The 19,259-nt window shown below is 32.8% G+C and overlaps 1 protein-coding gene across 1 annotated transcript; it reads right to left on the reverse strand.

Moving 5' to 3' along the window:
• Positions 1 to 6,966: 6,966 nt before the first annotated feature.
• On the reverse strand, positions 6,967 to 11,285 carry LOC131155485 (transcription factor bHLH113-like). The gene is made up of 6 exons (XM_058108670.1): positions 11,065 to 11,285; positions 10,633 to 10,920; positions 10,364 to 10,501; positions 10,162 to 10,227; positions 9,907 to 10,023; positions 6,967 to 7,407 (listed from the first exon to the last, which is right to left on the reverse strand). Exons 1-6 carry the CDS (start codon positions 11,095 to 11,097, stop codon positions 7,249 to 7,251), a joined length of 801 nt encoding a protein of 266 aa, XP_057964653.1. The 5' UTR covers positions 11,098 to 11,285; the 3' UTR covers positions 6,967 to 7,248.
• Positions 11,286 to 19,259: the final 7,974 nt, after the last annotated feature.

Here is a 19,259-nt window from a genome sequence, read left to right on the forward strand (position 1 = left end):
TGTAATACTTCGAAGTTGGTATTTAAAATTGAGGTTACTTATTTTACTTCCGCTGCATGATTGTGGTATATGGTGTCAGAAACGAGTGAATATGACACGTGACCCCCGAGCCCCACTTGGCCGGTCCAAGATGTTATAGTTGGTATCAGAGCATAATGGTCTTGTGGACTTTAAGGATGATGAATACCAGAGCATAGGTTCGAGTTGGGATAGGGATAAGAGTGGGTAGGTTAGGATGAATAGTGGTTTGGAAACTTGGAAGTGGTAATCCCTTGATGGTTTTCTTTATTTTTCTAGGGGTGACGATTTCTGAAAAACTATGGTAAATCCATTAATGGTTTTGTTTCTGGGTTAAGAGACTAGAATTTTGGCACGTAAATTAGAATGATAGGTCAGTTGAGCGTGTAGTTATGTTGGTGTTATGACTTTGTATTGAGATGGTATGAATGAATTGTTGATTGGAATTTATATGTTATGGTAACTTTGCATGTTGAAACTTGTTTCAGATATGATAAATGAGGAACTATAATCTTATTTCTATTTTGTCTTCAGGATGGATCTTAAGGGGAAGGGCGTTGATACTGGAGGAGATATACATGTGGACACCTCCAGTGAAGATGATGTTGACGTTACAGCAGTGCTACGTAGCATAACACGTCATGCTAGGAAAGAAGCACAGAGAGGGCAGGGACAGTCACTGGAAGTTGGGGGCTGCACTTTTTAGCAGTTCACCCAAACAAATCCTTCGGCTTTTGAAAGGGGTGCAAATCCGATTGTAATTGAGGATTGGATTCAGGAGATAGAGGAACTCCTGATTGTGCTACACTATACTGAGGAACAGAAGGTATAATATGCCACCTTCAAACTGGTTGGGGAGGCCAAAAGATGGTGGAGGTCGGGAAAACTGGTGGAGGAGCAGTGGGCAGGGTATACATCTATTACCTGGAGTCATTTCAAGGAGGTGTTCTTCGGCAGATATTTCCCGGTTGCCACCCGAGAGGTGAAAGTAGAAGAGTTTCTACACTTGACTCAGGGGTCCATGACGGTGCAACAATTCGCGGCTAAGTTTGTGGAGTTATCACGTTTTGTTCCACACATTGATGACTCAGAGTTTCTCTGAGCTGGTGGACACAACCATGGCAGTTGAGATCAGTATACAAGAGTGTGAGGCAGAGGCGAAACAGAAGAAGAGATCCCTATCTTCTAGTTCATATACTGATGTCCGATAGGATTTCTGGAAAGGAGATTGAGATGCTGGGGGTTAGAGGTCGGATAGGGTTGATCCGAATTACCAGTAAATTCATCCCGCCCCCTCTGTGCTAGATGTATTTGGAGGCATTGAGGAGAATGCCAGGGTGGGAGTAATGTGTGCTACAATTGTGGCAAACCTGGCCACATAGCTCGGTATTGTCGTGCTCCACCAGCCAATGCACCCACCCCTAATCGAAATAGAAAGAACAACTCGATACCTTGCGGTGGTGGCGCCTCGAAACGTGTTTATATGTTGGGTACACCTGAGGAGGACAACACTAAAGGCACAGGTAATATGTCTATGTTAGCATGAGTATTAATTTTTTTTTTATTTTGCATGTTTCAGTGTTGCATATGTTTGATTTGATTGAAATGTATGAATGTGCTTAGTTAGCTTTTTGGTTGTGGAAATAGGTCATTAATGAATTTCGAGGACGAAATTCTTTTAAGGAGGGGAGAATGTAACAATCCTAAAAATTTTAACAATTTAAACTAATAAGGAAGATAATAAATGGAATAGGGGAAAATAAAAGAAAGGGGGAAAAAAGATTTTAAAAGAATCAAGCAGGGACTCGTCAATGACGTTGATTTTCTCATCAACGAGTGGTCTTCTGAATTTCGTCAACAAGTTTGTGTGTCTCATTGACAAGGATTTCCCGAAAGAGGTTCCAGGTATTCTGAAATTCGTTGATGAACCCTTTGTCCCATTGACGAACGGTCTTCTTGGGCTCGTCGACGAGGCCGCATGTCTCCTCGACGAAGCCACGTGGCCAGCCACCTATAAATATGCGAAAATCACATTTTCAATGAGGAAATTTGTTCTTCTTCAGTTTCTCTCTCTAGAAAACGCCCCCCTCCTTCTCTCTAAGATTTTGACTCCATTTTTACCCGGTTCGATGATCAGAAGCTATCACGTTGATCCTGATGAGATTCTCTACAACTTAGTCAGAACAGAATTTTAGTTTGAGGAGTTTGGGAGTCATCCCAAAATCAACGTAAGTAGGATATTTTAAGTTATATTGTTAATATGGAATGTATAGAGCCTAGGGAGTGATAAAATATCATTTTTTTTTTAAATTTGGGTTAATAAACTCGGATTTTTGAATTAGGGTTCGGGTGAGTACCATCGGCGTCGTTTCAGGGTTTTCGCAGGCGTAATCTAGGAAACAGGTAAGGGGAATTTATTATAGTAGGATTTTTATTAAAGTTTAAACTAGTTACTTTGAGAATATAAAATATTTATATTAAATTTTGAGTTTTTTGAATAGTTGAACATTTAGGAAAATATTAACTTCTGATTTATATATATATATATATATATATATATATGGAAAAGAAATTGTGTGATAGGAATACAATTTTTCATAATTTTAACTTGCTGATATGAGTATAGAGTGATGAATTTATTGTTGATTTGTAAACTATTGATTAGCTATGAGTACAGTTTATGGTAAATATTGAATGTTGTGAATACTGGCTACTTGAGTTTGTTGTGTGACAAATAATGTGGTATGTGTGTGGATTTTTGTTTTGTTATTCGTGTGTATCACATTATAACGTTGGTAGGCTTGAGGAGTTCATTATATTGCCTAGATGTAATCACGATATACGTTGGAAGGCCTGAGGAGTTCGTATATTGTCATTATATATTGGGGTAGAGCATTGGCAGGCCCGAGGAGGTTGTTCTACTAATATACTACGGGTAGGTCATGGGGATTTGTACTGGTGGTTAGTGGTGCCTGTGAGGGCCACGATGTGTTTTTTTATGATGTTTGTCTTGTGTGGACCATGTGATGATGTTTGTCCTGTGTGGACCAGTCCTGTGTGGACTATATGATGAAATTTTTCTTGTGTGGACCAGTTATATGTGGATCATGTGAGGATGTTTGTCCTATGTGGATCAGTCCTGTGTGGACCGTGTATCGTTTATATGGAATGAGATTTAATAAGAAGAATGATATATATTAATTTAATTATATATATATATATATATATATATATATATATATATATATGGCAAAGTAAAACTTTCTGCCAAGCGCTTGCTGAGAAAGGCAAGTGCCTTGGTATTTTTAGTTGGTGCCAGAGTAGAGGGAAGCTACTTGCATGGGCAGGTAACCTTTCCTATTTTTGGAGACTTTGTCTATATACATAGTCCGAGAGCTTATTGAGTAAGGTGAGTGCCCTGATGCTGGTATTAGAGTAGAGGGAAGCTACTTGTATGAGCGAGTAATCTTCCCTATTCTTGGATATTATTATTAAAAATTATTATGAATTTGAGTATGGAATCAGAGGTCAGAATTTATGCATATTAAAATGTGGGTATGAACTCAAAGATTTATGTTGATATTATTGATGTGTTTCTTAGCTGCGGTTGATGGTGAATGGCAAACAAATATATATTCTGTAATATTTAAACACTCTGCCACACACACTGTTATGATTTGTTCTTCTTTACTGAGACGTGTCTCACCCTAGTGGTAAACTTCGGAATGCTTGTAATGGCAGTTAGTATAAGTTTTTTTTTTTTTTTTTTTTTTATGAAGTTTTGGAATGTAATATAAACAATTGTTGTAAGTATTTCAAGATTTATAGATAGACTCTGGTATTTAAAATTGAGGTTACTTATTTTACGTCTGCTGCATGATTGTGGTATATGGTGTCAGAAACAGGTGAATGTGACACGTGACCTCTGGGGCCCCACTTGGCGAGTCCAGGGTGTTACAATATAATTATTTAAATGAGTGTATTATGACATAATAAAACTCATGTGCCACACACTACTAATAATTTATTCTGTCTTACTGAGAGGTGTCTCACCCAGATTCTAAACATTTCAGGAAACCAAGACAGGCTAGTAGAGAGAGCTCCGAGGTAAAGGAGACTATTGTACCCTAGGATTCAGGGTAAGTGTTAGAGTTGGGGTATGCTGTATAACCCCTAGAGTACTTATGGATTTTTGGGGATGTACATGTATATGTGTGTGGAGATTATAACACTCTAGTATTGTACTGTGTTTTGGACGGTATTGTATTTTGGACCTAGACACAGTATGTATTCCACTGCGTGGATAGTAGGTTTGATGAACTGATTACCCGACACCCACTTCGGGTCGGGTTATGTATGTTATATGGTATCAGAGTTATTTGATAGATGATTGATTATTATTGCTGTTTATAAAAAAAAAATGGTAGAAAAATCAGGTCATCACATATTATTTGCTGAAGTTATATTGAAATTCTAAAATCATCTTTGTTGAAATTCTGAAATCAGCTTTGTTGATATTAAGGAGGAGTTTGATATATGTTGATAGTAAGCTATGATTATGCTGAATACAAGATTGATGTTTTACTTGAAAGATGAGTTTGTTATTCATGTTATACATGACTTGTTGAGGATAATCTTTCAGAAAAGGAGAAACACTAAATCAGGGTTAAGCTTGAACAAATACGTGTATATTAATTATGTTTTTGTGTTTCATGCTTATTGTGAGGGGGGTCTTATCAAGGCGACCTCATTTTGCTCATTATTTGTCATCATTAAAAATGGGGAGATTGTTGGCCTAACAAGGCTCAATCTCGCTTTGATCATAAAAAATTAAGGATACTAATTATGCTTTCAAGATTAAATTTCAGGTATTATATTTTTCACAAGCACAAGGGTTAAACCTGATGAAGATTGACTAAAGCTCACCTTAAAGTTACAAGTCATGAAGAATGCAAGCTTACTAAAGTATTGATCAAGCTTGGACGATGTTAAAGCTATATTACATGAAGACTTAAGATTTAAATGTATTTAATGTTTCTTAGCGTTTCATGTAAGTACTCTTAAAACATCAAATTTGTGACTAGGAATTAATATCGGACTTAGAGACCTACTTAAGAATCTAGAAAATATTTTTATAAAGTCTAAAATACTTTTCAAAGTAAATACAAACAAGTTTTGGAATCAAAATATGAAAAACACAAAGTTACATAGTGGTCAGACAACTAAGGCTTATTGCTTAGGTGACTGAATTGCTACTATCAGTGTTGAAAAAATCAGAACATTAGTTCAGGCGACTGACCTCATGAGTTTAGGCGACTGATATGCTATTGCCCATCTAATATGCTTTCTACTCCTCCTAAATCCTTCCACAAGAATATTTTAATTAGCTCTGGATGTCTTCTAAGAGATATTGGCAGGTGACCAACCAGAAAGGGTGGTCGATTGATATAAACATAATTCCCTAGGCGATCAACCACCCTAGTGGCAGGTTGATCGACCTAGGCAGAAAACTCAAGCAATTGACTGGTCCGAGAAAGTGAACAACTAGTCTTATTTTTCAGATAGTCAATTTTTCCTCTAATGATTAGTGCTCGATTGAACGATGTGTGACATAAGTCGATCGATCTAAATGGAAAACTAACTCTAACGGGCAAAAAATGACTGGTTTGACTCCAAACTCTATAAATATGCCCTAGAAATCCCAAGAAATGTTAGAGAAACCATCCACCATCCATATTGAATTTTCAAGTGCTCTAACACTTTCTTCTCTTTTAATCTCACTTATTCCTTAAATTGTTCACTTTTAAGAGAAATTCAAAAACTTTAGTGTTATAATCTTGCATATCTTTCGAGAGTTGTTTGCTGTGTTTTTAGTTGTATATCCATTTATTGTGATGATAAATTTATATTTAATCTCTTCTAAATAGGTGTTTTTCTCTTCATTAAAGTAAGGTGTACGTAATTGGTCGTTTTTCTCTGTATAAAACAAACGGTGTAATTGGTGGCATTGCCAGTAGGGTAATAGTGGAACCTCAAAGTGGTTGAACTTGAGAGAGTGGACTAGATGGGGATAGTCGAACCACCGTATAGCATTTGCATCTATCATCCCTAATCTCTTTAATTTAATAATTTTAAACACTTTAAATTTTATTAAATCTAATTCACTGTCCCCCTCTTGAATTATCACTTGGGCCAACAAGTTGTTTATGAGTAATATGGTAGCTCAAATTAGTAAATGCTCTTTCAAACTCGTTTACTTGCATAATAGGTGATTTTCAATCCTATTTCTTTAAAGTTTGTTTACTATTTGTGTTAAGCCTGAACTTGTGTCCATTTAAAAGCTTGCTAGTAAACTCATTCAAATGCCTACCTAGGTATAATAATAAAGACGAGATTTGAATTTAAATGTAAATTGTGTGGATTCAAACAAAATTCAATACCATTTTACATTAAATTTGCTTCAAATCCACATAAATCCAAATTCAAGATCTCTCCTCAACCCAAGATTATATCTATATTGATCTCTCCATCTTAGTTCTAGTAGTAAACTACAAACTTAATTCACCTTTGAGGTAGTTGCCACCAATAGAATTAATGCAATGAATTCATTTGATATGATAGTGTTTTAAGTCCTTTTTAACACTGACCTATCTACAAGATAATGAATTTGTTCCTATTGAAAATAATAACTTTTAAAAATCGAACCATGACAAAAGTCTAACTAGAGAAATCTTGTCTAGCATAAATCATAAATTTTGAATTTAATTTTTTTATGAATTTGTACAAAGCATAATACAAAACCACACTAAAATTTTTCAAAACACAAACTCAAAACAAATGGAAAACTTAAAAATGCCTGCTTTCAAAATCTTACCAAGGCACCAGGTGAGAGTACTTGGCCCATCATTTTGTATGTGAAATTCAAAAAAACAAAAAATGACATGATAATAACATAAAAGACCCTTTCTTCTTTCTTTTCATTTCCCAAAAGTCTCTTTACATGCCATCTCAAAAAACAGGAGAGAGAGAGAGAGAGAGAGAGAGAGAGAGAGAGAGAGAAGAAGAAGAAGAAGAAGAAGAAGAAGAGAGCAAAAACACATTTTGCCCTGTATTACAAAACCATGTCCATTGTGGTCTCTGGTCAGAATTCATTTTGAACTCGGAGAAGCCTCCGGGCAGCCATGCATATCTATATATATAACAGCAAAACACTACAAACTGATGAGGGGATCACTGCTTTGACAATGACGACGATGAGACGCTCCCCATGGCGGGTGACCAAAAATCAGCGCCGTTGCTGCTCCCCACGTGTACGGTGGAGGCCACCGGAACCAGGCAGAGTCCCCTGCTCCTCAGATCGATCTTTTCCATCTCTTCCTCCTCCCCCTCCTTTAATAGATGTCCGTAAATTTCCAAAAATTGAAGACAAAATACACATAAGAAGGAACCATGGAAAGCTGAAAGCTCTTCATTTACTCATGCATGTCTAATGAGAGTTGCTATACATCACAACAAAAAATAATTAAAAAAAAAAAAAGCAATGCACGTCTTATCATTTATTCAAATTAATTAATTTTTCAAAAATAAATTTGAATAAATCCCTTCCTTAAAATTTAAGGAAATGAAACTCTTGAGATTGCAAAATTTAAAAATAATAAAAAATCATTTTCTAATTTTTTTATTATATAAATTTTAAAAATTAAAAAAGAAAATAAAATTAAGGTAATCACTTGAAAAAAAAAATAAAGCTATTCACAGGTACACATAAATAGTGCCAAATTTTTTAACATCTTCATTGTCTATAATATAGATGTTGTAAAATTGAAAAAGAAGTTAATTTTTTGTAAAAAAAATAAGATAGATAATAAATTTTATTTTCCATATAGTGTCAATAGTACTATCATCTATATAGGCATAAACAAGGAAAAATAATATAGGGAATAGAAAAAAAAATTAAAAATGTGGCTTTATAAAAGGATGCGGTGAAAAGAAGTTTATTCATATTGTTTCAAAAGTGTTTTGGACCACTTACAAAATAAAGGAATGGTTAGAAAGAAAAGGTAACTTTGAATGTTCGGTAAAAAAGTGTTAAGAAACCTACAAGTATTTAAAATGATTAAAATGGATAAATTCTTTTAGTAAATATAATTAATATTTTGATAGTTTTATAATATTTAAAAAATAAAAAAATATAATATTTATGGAAGAAAGAGTTCACTTTTAGCTTTTCCAATTTTTACGAAAAATTATACAAAAGACCTCTCCCCCATGTATCTATATTTTAGATGTTATACATGTAGCAAATTAACTCTATATTTATTAATATTAGACATGCAAGGAAGATGACCCATTTTCAATATGCACATAATTTTAAGAAATCAGACACATGGATACATGTGTGAGGAGATCCTTTGTACAATTTCTCAACTTTTACTTTCAAAAAGAGAAGTTTGGGCAAAATATAGGGGTCAACTCAATCTTAAAACAAAAGGGGCAAAACCCTGTCCTGAATCTGGCTTAAGTTAGGGGTGGCAAAATGAGTCGAAATCCGACGGGTGACTCATGACTTGCCCGTTTAGACTTGATTTGGGTTTAATACAGGTTGACCCATCTATTAAAAGAGTCAACCCATACTCGACCCGTTTATTGAAAAGGTTAGGCTGGTTCGAGTCGGATCACCCGACAGGTGACCCGTTTAAAAATAAAATAAATGAGTGTTTTTTTTTTATAAAAAAAATGTCGTTTTATATGAAATGTTTAAAAATTTTAAAATAATAAATTATATTTTTTAAACGGGTGACCCGTTAAATACTCCATTTATTTAACGGACAAGTTTGAGTTTACATAGTAGTCACCCATTAATAAAATGGTCAACTTGAACTTGGAACCCATTTAATCCCGACCCGTTTATAACCCACCCATGCCCAGCCCATTAACTCGTTTTGCCGCTCCTACTTGGACATAATCTCCATCCCTTCCCCGCCTTATCAAGGGGATGCACCTCCCGTTAGGGGCTCAAGTTCATCCCACCATCTTAGATCATACAAATTTTGGAAAAAGAATAAGTTCTATATCTTTACATTGTTAAAATAAAATAATGCATCTTATTTTAAGATGGACGCCGATAAAACATGACTTGTCTAACAGAATGATACACACACACACACACACACATATAATCCAAAATCATTTACATCTCTAAAAATGATAGCTATGCTAGCTATAAGCACTAAAGCAAATGTGCACTAAAGCAGCTCATATTTTTTTTGTGAAACGAATTTGCACTTAGTTAATGAAACACTTATCCTATATTTGGAAACTTGGAATTCAGATTTTAATACAATGTTTTGTGTTCCACAACGAATTTAAATCCAAAACTTAATTCAACTTCATGTTAAAAATTACTCATACACAAAAATTGCTCAATTGTGCAGGAGGAGTCTAGCAACAAAACTTAGTACCATTCACATTATATCTCGACCAAAACTGCAAGCACCCAAACAAATTTACCCTCAGAAAATGCACCATAGAATTAACGATCATACACAAAGAGACACGCATGGGTGCCTATACATATTAAAGAATAAAATATAGAGCAAAAGACACTAACTTTTGGCTTGCGAGAAAAATGCTCATTACTTTTAAAGGTTCACAAATTTTAAGAACATTTCTTTCTTGAAGTTGAAAATTTTAGAGACTTTTTTTTTCTTTTTAATATTTAGTTTTTGAGATACTTGCACCAAGTATCCTGAAAGATGCTTTCAAGAGCAGTGGTTTAAGTGTTTTTAGACAAACTCAGTCAATGCCTTTAAACCTAAAAGATATGTGTGGGTGTGGAAATGAAGGAATGAGAAGGTGACAAAAGAGTAGGGGTAAAGGGTGTCTTACAGTTACGGAGGGAGAGGAAGGCAGTCTCTGCAAATAGGGAGAACACAGAACCTGGACTTGCTCCTGCAGAAACCTGATATATCCCGTCGCTTCGTGCAGCACCGATGCCGTATCCGTCTGCACACGTCGTCGTTTTCCCTTTTCATCTTATATTCGTGAAAAAACTCTTTCTTTTTTTTTCTTTTGGGGAAAAAAAAAAAAACATTTTATTTATCTTTTTCCAATGAGTAAATAAAATAAAATAAATAAATCCACCTTGCCATACGGAGAAACAAGCTGCTGCAATGCTGTGATTCTTTCCCCAAGCTTCTCCTTTCTCACCTATCGTCAGTTTGAGCACAAACCCCAGTTAATTATAACATTTCCAAAAAAACAGAAAGAAACGGCGTATCTAATATATGCCATATATTGTATATAGATACTCTGTCACTGATTTCTCCGATCGAGCTAGACCCACCTTTGCATGGCTGGCTGGAGTCGTGGGGTTTGCGGAACTCTTGGTCTTTTTAGGGTTACCCTGGCTTTCCACCGGAGCTCCGGCGCCGGTGCTCGCGCAGCGCTGGACCGATTCTTGCCCCAACTCGTTTCTTTTCTTCTGCATGCATGAATAGATTTCCAAATTAAATTAAAACAAAAAATCAAATCAAAATGGAGCGGAAGCGCGAAATTCATTCATTAACCATTATCATCATCAGTAAAACTAAATGATCGGCGACAGAGGATCACATTAGATTTGGACATCGCGTTGACGCTGTTGTGATTGTTGCATTGAGAAGCACGGACTGAGTTTGCCGAAATTTTTTTTTCAGGGACAACCACTGCTTCGCAGTTCTCCTTGTAGTCCCCAAAACAGAGCATCTTCGGTGGGTTTATGGAAGAAAAAGATAAGTGTTTGTGGTTGAAGCCGTCGTCCATGTCAAGACCCACCAAGTCATCGGCGAACAGCAACTGGGAAAAGCTGCCAGCCCCGCCGAGATGGCCTTCCCCGAAGCCCTCATCGTCCGCCATTAATATCTATTCCAAAATTAAACACAGATTAATGGAAAAAAACATGCCAGAAACGCATAAGAGGGAAACAGAGGCAGAAACAGGACCACTGGAAAGCAAAGTGAAACAGAGAAATACAGTAAATGGGGCTTTTGGGAGTAAACGCAGAACCTTCTTAGATTTAAGAGGATTTGACAGCGCCATAGCACAGAGCTGAGCTCTCCCCGCTTTTCTCTTTCTATTTGGCGTTTTACTCTCTCTCTCTTGAAAACTCTGTTTCTCTCTGTATCTGTCTTTTCTATCTCCGTCTGTGTGTGTCTGTTGTGTTTTGATGGCGTTGCAGCCGTTACTAGCTGTGCTTTCCGAGGGCTTTGGTTTCGCCGTCACAGTCAAACGCGTCTGGCCCGAGAAAACCGTGCTTTCGCCCTCCAAAGCCTGGTTTTATTTCTTCTCCGGTTCGAACAAACAACCCGGTTCATCGCTCTAGTCCTCGTGCGCGCATAATACAGCCCCACGTCATGTATCGCACACGCGCCTAGAGATTCTGCCTCCGTTTTGTTTGACGGAACGCTCGTGGCACTTTTGAGCTTGTGGACCCCACGTGTAAATAAAAAAAAAAACAATGTCTTTGAAAAATAGTTTTCCGTACGAATTACATATTTTCTAATTTCGAAATTCATAAATTTTAAATTGTGCGTAGGATATTTATTGCTTCTCTTAAAATATGATTTTAAATAATAACACTAATTTGTAATTTAGTTTTTTATGTTTTGAAAATTACTAGAAATATAAATTGAACTGACGGATATTTTTATTTAAAATATTTATTGAGGGGATATTTTAAAAATATTTTAAAATATATTTATCTTGAGACAAAATAGGATAATGATTCAGATATTTATTTCAAAAAAAATACAATGGCATAGAAAAATATAATTTTAATTAATGTAAAATAATATTAAAAGAAACATTCAAATGATAGAAAAAATAAATATTTACGACATTTTAATTTTTTTTCACTTTATTTGATAACTTATTGCAAAAAAAGTAAATTCTTAATATTTTTTTTCCAAATTTTGTTAAAAACTTGTAATATTGAGAAAAGAAAAAAAAATCACTTTTAATGAACAAACAAACTTTCATTTTTATAAAAAATTTGATCGCATTGGTTTTTAAAATTTTAATAAATATATTTTTTCTTACTTTCTTTTCCTCTTCTTTTTTCAAATAAAATCTTTAATTGAAAGAACCATTATTTTTGGGAACTTGGGTTTATTGCATTTGTAATTTTGAATTTTAGGGTTCGATTTAGAGTTTTATAAATTTGGAGCAAAATTTAAGGAAATGTTGTACTTCATTTAATTTAAACTAATACAGATCGAAACTTGAGTTTTGACACTCGTGAGAAATATTTTTTAAAAAGAATAATTGTTTCACTATGATTTGTAATCCACCAATTTATGACAATGTTTGAACTAACTATATACTATGCGAAACTTATATCATTAGGAGCCACAATGAGGAGAATGATTTCTTATGTGGATCCAAGTGCAGAAATAACATTTTGTAAAGTACATTTTAAATCTCAAGAAAATGAACCATTTCGTATGAGTCTTTCTCCATTCTAACTCTTAGGTCATTTTGAAATTTGAAAAATATAAAAAAAAAATAAAAAGAATATTTAAAGGATTTTTTTTCATGTTTGGTAATCGAGGAAAGTAAGAAAAAAACTAAAATAAAATAAATAGCAAAACCATGGATGGTATTTTAATTTTACATATGATTAATATTTGATTTTTCTTAATATTAAATTAAAATTGTATTTTTAATACTATTTGATGTATTGTCAAAATGTAATCTAAAATGCGTTTTTTTTTTCTTATTCTTTTTTTTTTCTCATCCAAAAAATATTTAAGACCCCTTTAGTTGTGAAACATATTTTCTATTTTTCAACTTTAGTTTCCAAAGAATTATAAAAATTGTAGTTTATTTTTTAATTTTTAAAGATTCCTATTGAAAAAGTAAAAAATAAAAAATAAAGAGTTTGTTTAAATGTGTAAAATAATTTTTATTTTTATTTTTAGATTTTAAAACAATCACAAAAATGACGACTTGATTTAGAATTTTTAAATTTTTAATAAGCTAATATTTGAAATTATGAATTTTGGAGCTTGAACTTGTTGACTTTTTAAATCTAATCTTTATTTTTATGCTAACAAAGTACCAGTATCTTATGTGTGTTTAAGTATGTGAACAGGTTTAAATTTCAACACACATAAGATCAAGGGATTTGGAAGTCAAAATAAAAACTAAGATCACATGTATTTGGCGCATTTCATGAACGAGTAAAGAAGAAAAAGAAGAAGATTGTTTAAATTGTAAATCCATTTATTATATTTGGGTTTGTAATAATTTATATCGGTCTGTAATAATTAATGCATGACATGCATGGTAAGAATATAAGCTCAACATGATCGTAAATTGACCATAGAGAAACAAATAACCATAAATAGATTTCGGTCGACCAACACCATGTTGTGTAGGTTAAATTAAAAAACTTAGACCTTATATCGACCCTAGGTCTCTACACATCCACTTTGATAAATCCCCTCAATCTTACAAATCATAATGATGCAATCATGGGTAAAAGTATGACTTATACTTTAAAATTGAAAGGGCTTCAGGTGACTGAACTTGTGCGTTCAAAACGTATCGGTCGACCAAATGTATGAAAAGTTAAAATTGTTGACCAAGTTCGGGTGATCGAACCAAAATGAATTAAATGTTCTCGATCGACCGAACGTTTAATGTTGACTTTTTCACCTTCTCCGAGTACTCGAACTTCACGTTCATTTTTACCTCGGGCGACCGAAATGGCAAGTTCAATAGACCAAACTTAGAATCGGGCGATTGAACCTCGAACACTTTGAAAATCACCTTGGTTTAGCCACCCAAACTCTTCACCGGGCACCTGAAGTTGAAAATTTAACTGTTTCAAATTGTGAGTGTTCAAGCGACTAATCTAGAGGTTTGGGCGACTAAAAATCTCGGGTTGCCATATTTTTAACTGCGATAATTGAGGTGAATTAAGGGTTAATTTGCATTAAACATAATTAAACAATTTTCAAAGTATCCTATATGTATCCAACGGTTAGATTTTTGTCTTACTCTATATATACCCCCTTATTTGTCATAATTAGAGGGTGATTAGAACATAGATTAGCAAATTTTCTCTAAAAATTTTATTAAGTTAAATCTTTCATACTCCTGCCCTTTTTACAAGTATATTGCCAAAAACTCCTTCTTATACTCATTTTATCATATATCTTTAGAAAGAGCATATTTTTCTCACCTTCTTCATTTGCATATTGATTGCATTTTGAAACTAACTTGAGTGTTATTCTTTTGTGAAAATATTTCATACTACTCAAAAGCTTATCTCTCTCCTATATTTGTATTTGTTGTGCATTTATTTTTGGAGCATAACTTAAAATTTTTCCCATTGTATTTTATTTTTAAATATTAGATTGGGAAAAACTCTTTATTGGCTTAAGAATTTGCATCCTTATTGCTAGTTTCATAAGTTTGTTTTGTGTTTTGAGAAAATCATTTTTAACAAGCTTAAATCCTAATATCCTTTGTGCTTGATACTTGAAAAATATTTTTTGAGATATTTGTTTAGGGTTCTAGGCTCACATATACACATTGACACACATATTGTTGAGAGTTAATATATTGGTTAACGAAATTTCACTTGAGCTTATTATCTTGTCATTTGTGAGTGTATTAATTACATTGTGCATATAATTGTACATATTTGCGTAATGTTAGAAGCATACTTGTTTGTACGAAAAAGTGAATATCTATTGTATTTTCGATGTGTGGTCGGAAGAGGAAGACTTGTCATGTGAAAAGTCCCGGACTGGTTCAGACCCGATTAAGAGAACTAGGTGCACCATCCTATAAGGTGTTGTATTAGGTGTCGCTTCACCCATTAAGCGAGTCATAGTGGAATCCTTTTACTTGTGAGCTAGAGGTGGAGACGTAGATAGTATTGGTCAAACCCCGATAACATTTCATGTGCCTACTTTTAATTTCCGCACTTTAAATTTCAGCACTTGAATGTTTGCGTTTAATTGTTTAAATATTAGATTAAGTTTATGATTGTATAGAAAGACCCTAAGTTTGTGCAAAACTATTTGAAGAATCTAAATTGACTTAGGAGAAAGTTTAAATTTTCAATTCACCTCTCTTTTGGGAATACACCAATTTCAACATAATTTGTATTTTTTTTTTTGTCGATTTACAAGAAATTCTATACATACTCCATACAAATTTAATTTTAATATCCACTCATATGCAAAGTAAAATTTGAAAATTTAGAAAAACAATAAAAATATATTATTTCTAACTTTTCTACATAAATTTGAAAATTTAGAAAATGTGACATTTTTGTTAAAAAACTACAAATAAAAAATAAAAATATTTCTACAAAGCAGCTAATGCCTAAAATTATTTATTGTTCTTCTATTTTATACAAATATAGTAAAGATTAAAAATTAGCTATTTTAAATAATTTTAAAAAAATAAAAAATAGAAGCAATTTTCTAAAATTAAACACTCTCAAAATTTCCACTGTTTAACTTTCAATTTGTCTTCCTTTATTATATATGAATAAGACACTCACCATTGCTAAGATTTGACAAAAATACGAAGAACTTTTTTAAACTTTTAAAAATATGATAGATTTTCCCTGAAATTTGAAAAATACCATAAATTTTTTTTGAAATTTGATAAAAAGACACATACATTCCCTACAATAAAATTTATTTTTTTTTAGAAGATTTGTGCTTTTTTAACAAACTTTAAAAGAGTTTTTAAAATTTTTGAAATCTCAAAAAATATCATTATTTTTTGAATAAAAGACACTAATGTTTTCAAAAATTTACCAAAGAGACAATGAGGACAATGAGATTTCAAAAATTTCAAAAGTTTTCTCTTTAAAATTCTCAAGAATCTCTTTTGAGTTTGTCAAAAGATACAAATCTCTTTTTATATTACTTAAGCTTATACGGACGTACTAAACATTTTTGAAATCTAAAAAAAGAATATGTAATATTTTTAAAATATTTAAAAAATAATAATTTTTTCTTCAAAAAGTATCTTTTATCCTTATTTTTTCGCTTTTATAACAAAATCCTTTACTTAAAATCTAACTTAGTGATATGAAGTTCTAAGAGAGACGAAAAAAAGGAAAACGCTTCCTTTGTCTGATGCAAATAAGGGCTCAGTGGGCCCCACATTTTCCCTTCCTCGATGACGTAACCTGCAAAAGTCTCGGATGTGGACAGCTCGTGGACCTCAGGGAAGAGAGAGGGCGCGTGGGTGAGGTGAAAACTGACGTCTGGTGAAGAGGTTATACGTGGGGCCCACATGTTTGCCCAGAAGATTGAACCGCTGTGGTTACGTCAGCCTTTGAGGGACGCAAACCAGTCAGCGACCGTCCTCCTCCATCTGGCGAAAGTGCTGACGAGTTGTGGGTCCGCCCCCACACGGGACCAATTTTTTTTTATATCGTACATTCAGATGAGGATTCAGGAGCCGCTTGTCTTTGTTTTTGACCGTACGATTGACTCTGATTATCAAACGATCATCACTGTTTTGATGGATGAAAAAATGAACGGTAACAATCATTCCAAGAATATTATTTTTCGCTTCGTGGCACACCCGATGGGCTTATCCAACAGCAGCGTTACGTGTCTCGAATATCTGTGCGAGTAGATAGGTTTTACACTCAAGTGGGTCCCACTGCCACGTGTCTACTAGCTATTACTCAAAATATAAATATGATAGAATTTAGAGTGAAATCGTGAAATAATACTATCCTATATTATTAAATTAAATTTATTTTAAATTTATATTTTTATTTTGTTCAATAAAAGCTTTACTTACAATTTCATTCAATTAGTTTTCCATTTTATTTAAATTTAAAAATATTAATAAATTTTCAATACATTTATAAAATATTAAATTCACATTACACTCTGGCAAAATAGACACGTGCACGGGTAACGGGTAGAGAGTCTGCCTAAATTGTGCAACCCAGGCGATACCTAGATCATTTAAGGAAAGATTTTGGACCTCGGTGGATGAGGGTAAGATAATGAAATTGATAGATAAATTTATAGACTTGAGTGGGATAGGAGAATTGATGAAGTTATTATTTGTTCGAAGCTTAGTGTTAAAAATATATTAAGAAATTTTAATCGTAAAGTGATTATAGACTTGATAAAGTGAATCAGGTTAGATAGTTCGGAGCAAATTAGGCCAATTATCAAGTAAAAGAACTAAAATTTATATTTGACTCAATTAAGTAGTAGATTTTTAGAGATTCATATCACATAATTTGTAGCGAATGGTGGATGATCTATTATTCTCATCCCTAGTATAATTTTTTTTTATCATCCAATGAACAATTTATTTCATAACATAAAAACATGAGTTATTTTTAAAATAATAATTTAGTAAATTATTAAACATTTAATAAATAATCAAAAAATTATAATTTTTTATTTTTAAATCATGAATTTTGGGCTTTTATTTTGATCATGAGAATGAGTATTTAGACTTGAGTTTGAGTGTGAGCATGAGGTAAACCAGAGGAGTATTTAGTAGTGCATGAGTTGGGAGTGTGGGATTGACCTCGTACAATTGGACCTATGCTGGTTAGACTTATGCCTAATAAGCATGGATATATGAAATTGTTTATGAATTTGGGCATTAATTGTTAATGGATACACGAATATCCATTAAATAAAGCCTAAAATCTGCTAACCGACTAGTTTAGAGGCGGATAAAAAAAAATTTAAACCATATTCAACTCATTTTGTGTGTGGATCAATTATGACTCGGTTTAAATTGGTTGAATTCGGTTTAGATTAACATATTTTTATCTGTTTTGTTAGGTCTAAGTAATTATGACTTCAAATACATAATTAAGATAAAATAATTTAAAAATAATACATAGATTTATATGTAACAATATTTGAGCTTCAAATGAGTAAGATAATTCATAGGCAGAAGACCTTCATCTCTCTCTTTCAATTCATAACTGTTAAATTTTTTAGAAGACAACTTAATTGAACAAAATTAATAAGTACAAGTTTTAATTATACTATTCAAAAGTATTAAGATTAAAATAAATTTCAACTAAAATTATAAAAATTAAGTCAACATTTCACTCTATTATTTATGTATTTGCAAGAGACTTTGGCCTTATATTTGGAGAGACCCTGAATTGGATTTGTGTCAAATTTGGATAAAAGTTAATATAAAATTGTATTAAAATTTACTCAAATTTATCTAAATCTAATTTAAAATCTAAAATTCATGCTCCCAAACGCAACATAAATTTATGCTTGTGTAGAGTTTATTAAAATGTAATAAAAGTATATTAAAATTTATCTAAATTTACAAAAAATCAAATCCAAAGACTGAAATTTATGCTTCAAAGCATAACACAAATACTTTGTAATTAAAATATTAGTTAAAAATAGTTCAATTCTCAAAATTTCAACAATATCTCATAAAGGCTCAAGGGCAACTAGACCCCACTTTTGAAATACAAAAATAAGACACCAAGCTTTTTTTATATATTAAAATATCAATAAAATTGTTATCTTATCTACTTTTGAATCTTGTGAGTATCTTAGACAGACATGGGGCTAGGATGGACCTCACACTCACATGATACAAAATATGAAACACTAGATTTTTTTCTTATTAATTAGCAAGAATAATTGTGTTCTTTGTTAAAACTTGATATACATTATTAGTCCACAACTTAACAGTTTAAACTTTTAGGTAAAATGGTAATTTGACATGATATCAGAGATGGTTACCAAGAGGTCCTGGGGTCTAGTCTTGTTGCTCACAATTTAGAAAAAAAAAATATTTCATTTCTTATTATGGGTGCTATTTTTCATGTGTTTATCTCTCCACGTGCTATCGGGCTGCTTAAGTTTTTATGTAAAGTGGTAATCTAACATTCTTAACTTTTATATCTCGAGAGTATTCTGTACAAACATAAGATTAGAGTGAACCTCACTCTAAAGACATAGAAAAAGAGACTTCAATTTTTTATATTAGAAATGTTAGCATAATGTTAAATTCTTCACCTTTTTGTATTTTGAGAATGTCCAAAACGAATACAGCTCCAAGCTGGATTCCACTCTCAAGTGTGGAACCCATCTTGGCCCTTTGTTTGTCGAAATACTTAAGTGACATAATAATCAGGTTTATTATTGTCTCCATATCTCTGCTTGTTTAAACGACCTAAAATTTATTTCAATTAAAATGTTGTAATT

The sequence above is a fragment of the Malania oleifera genome, chromosome 5, assembly GCF_029873635.1.
Source record: "Malania oleifera isolate guangnan ecotype guangnan chromosome 5, ASM2987363v1, whole genome shotgun sequence".
NCBI lineage: Eukaryota > Viridiplantae > Streptophyta > Magnoliopsida > Santalales > Ximeniaceae > Malania > Malania oleifera.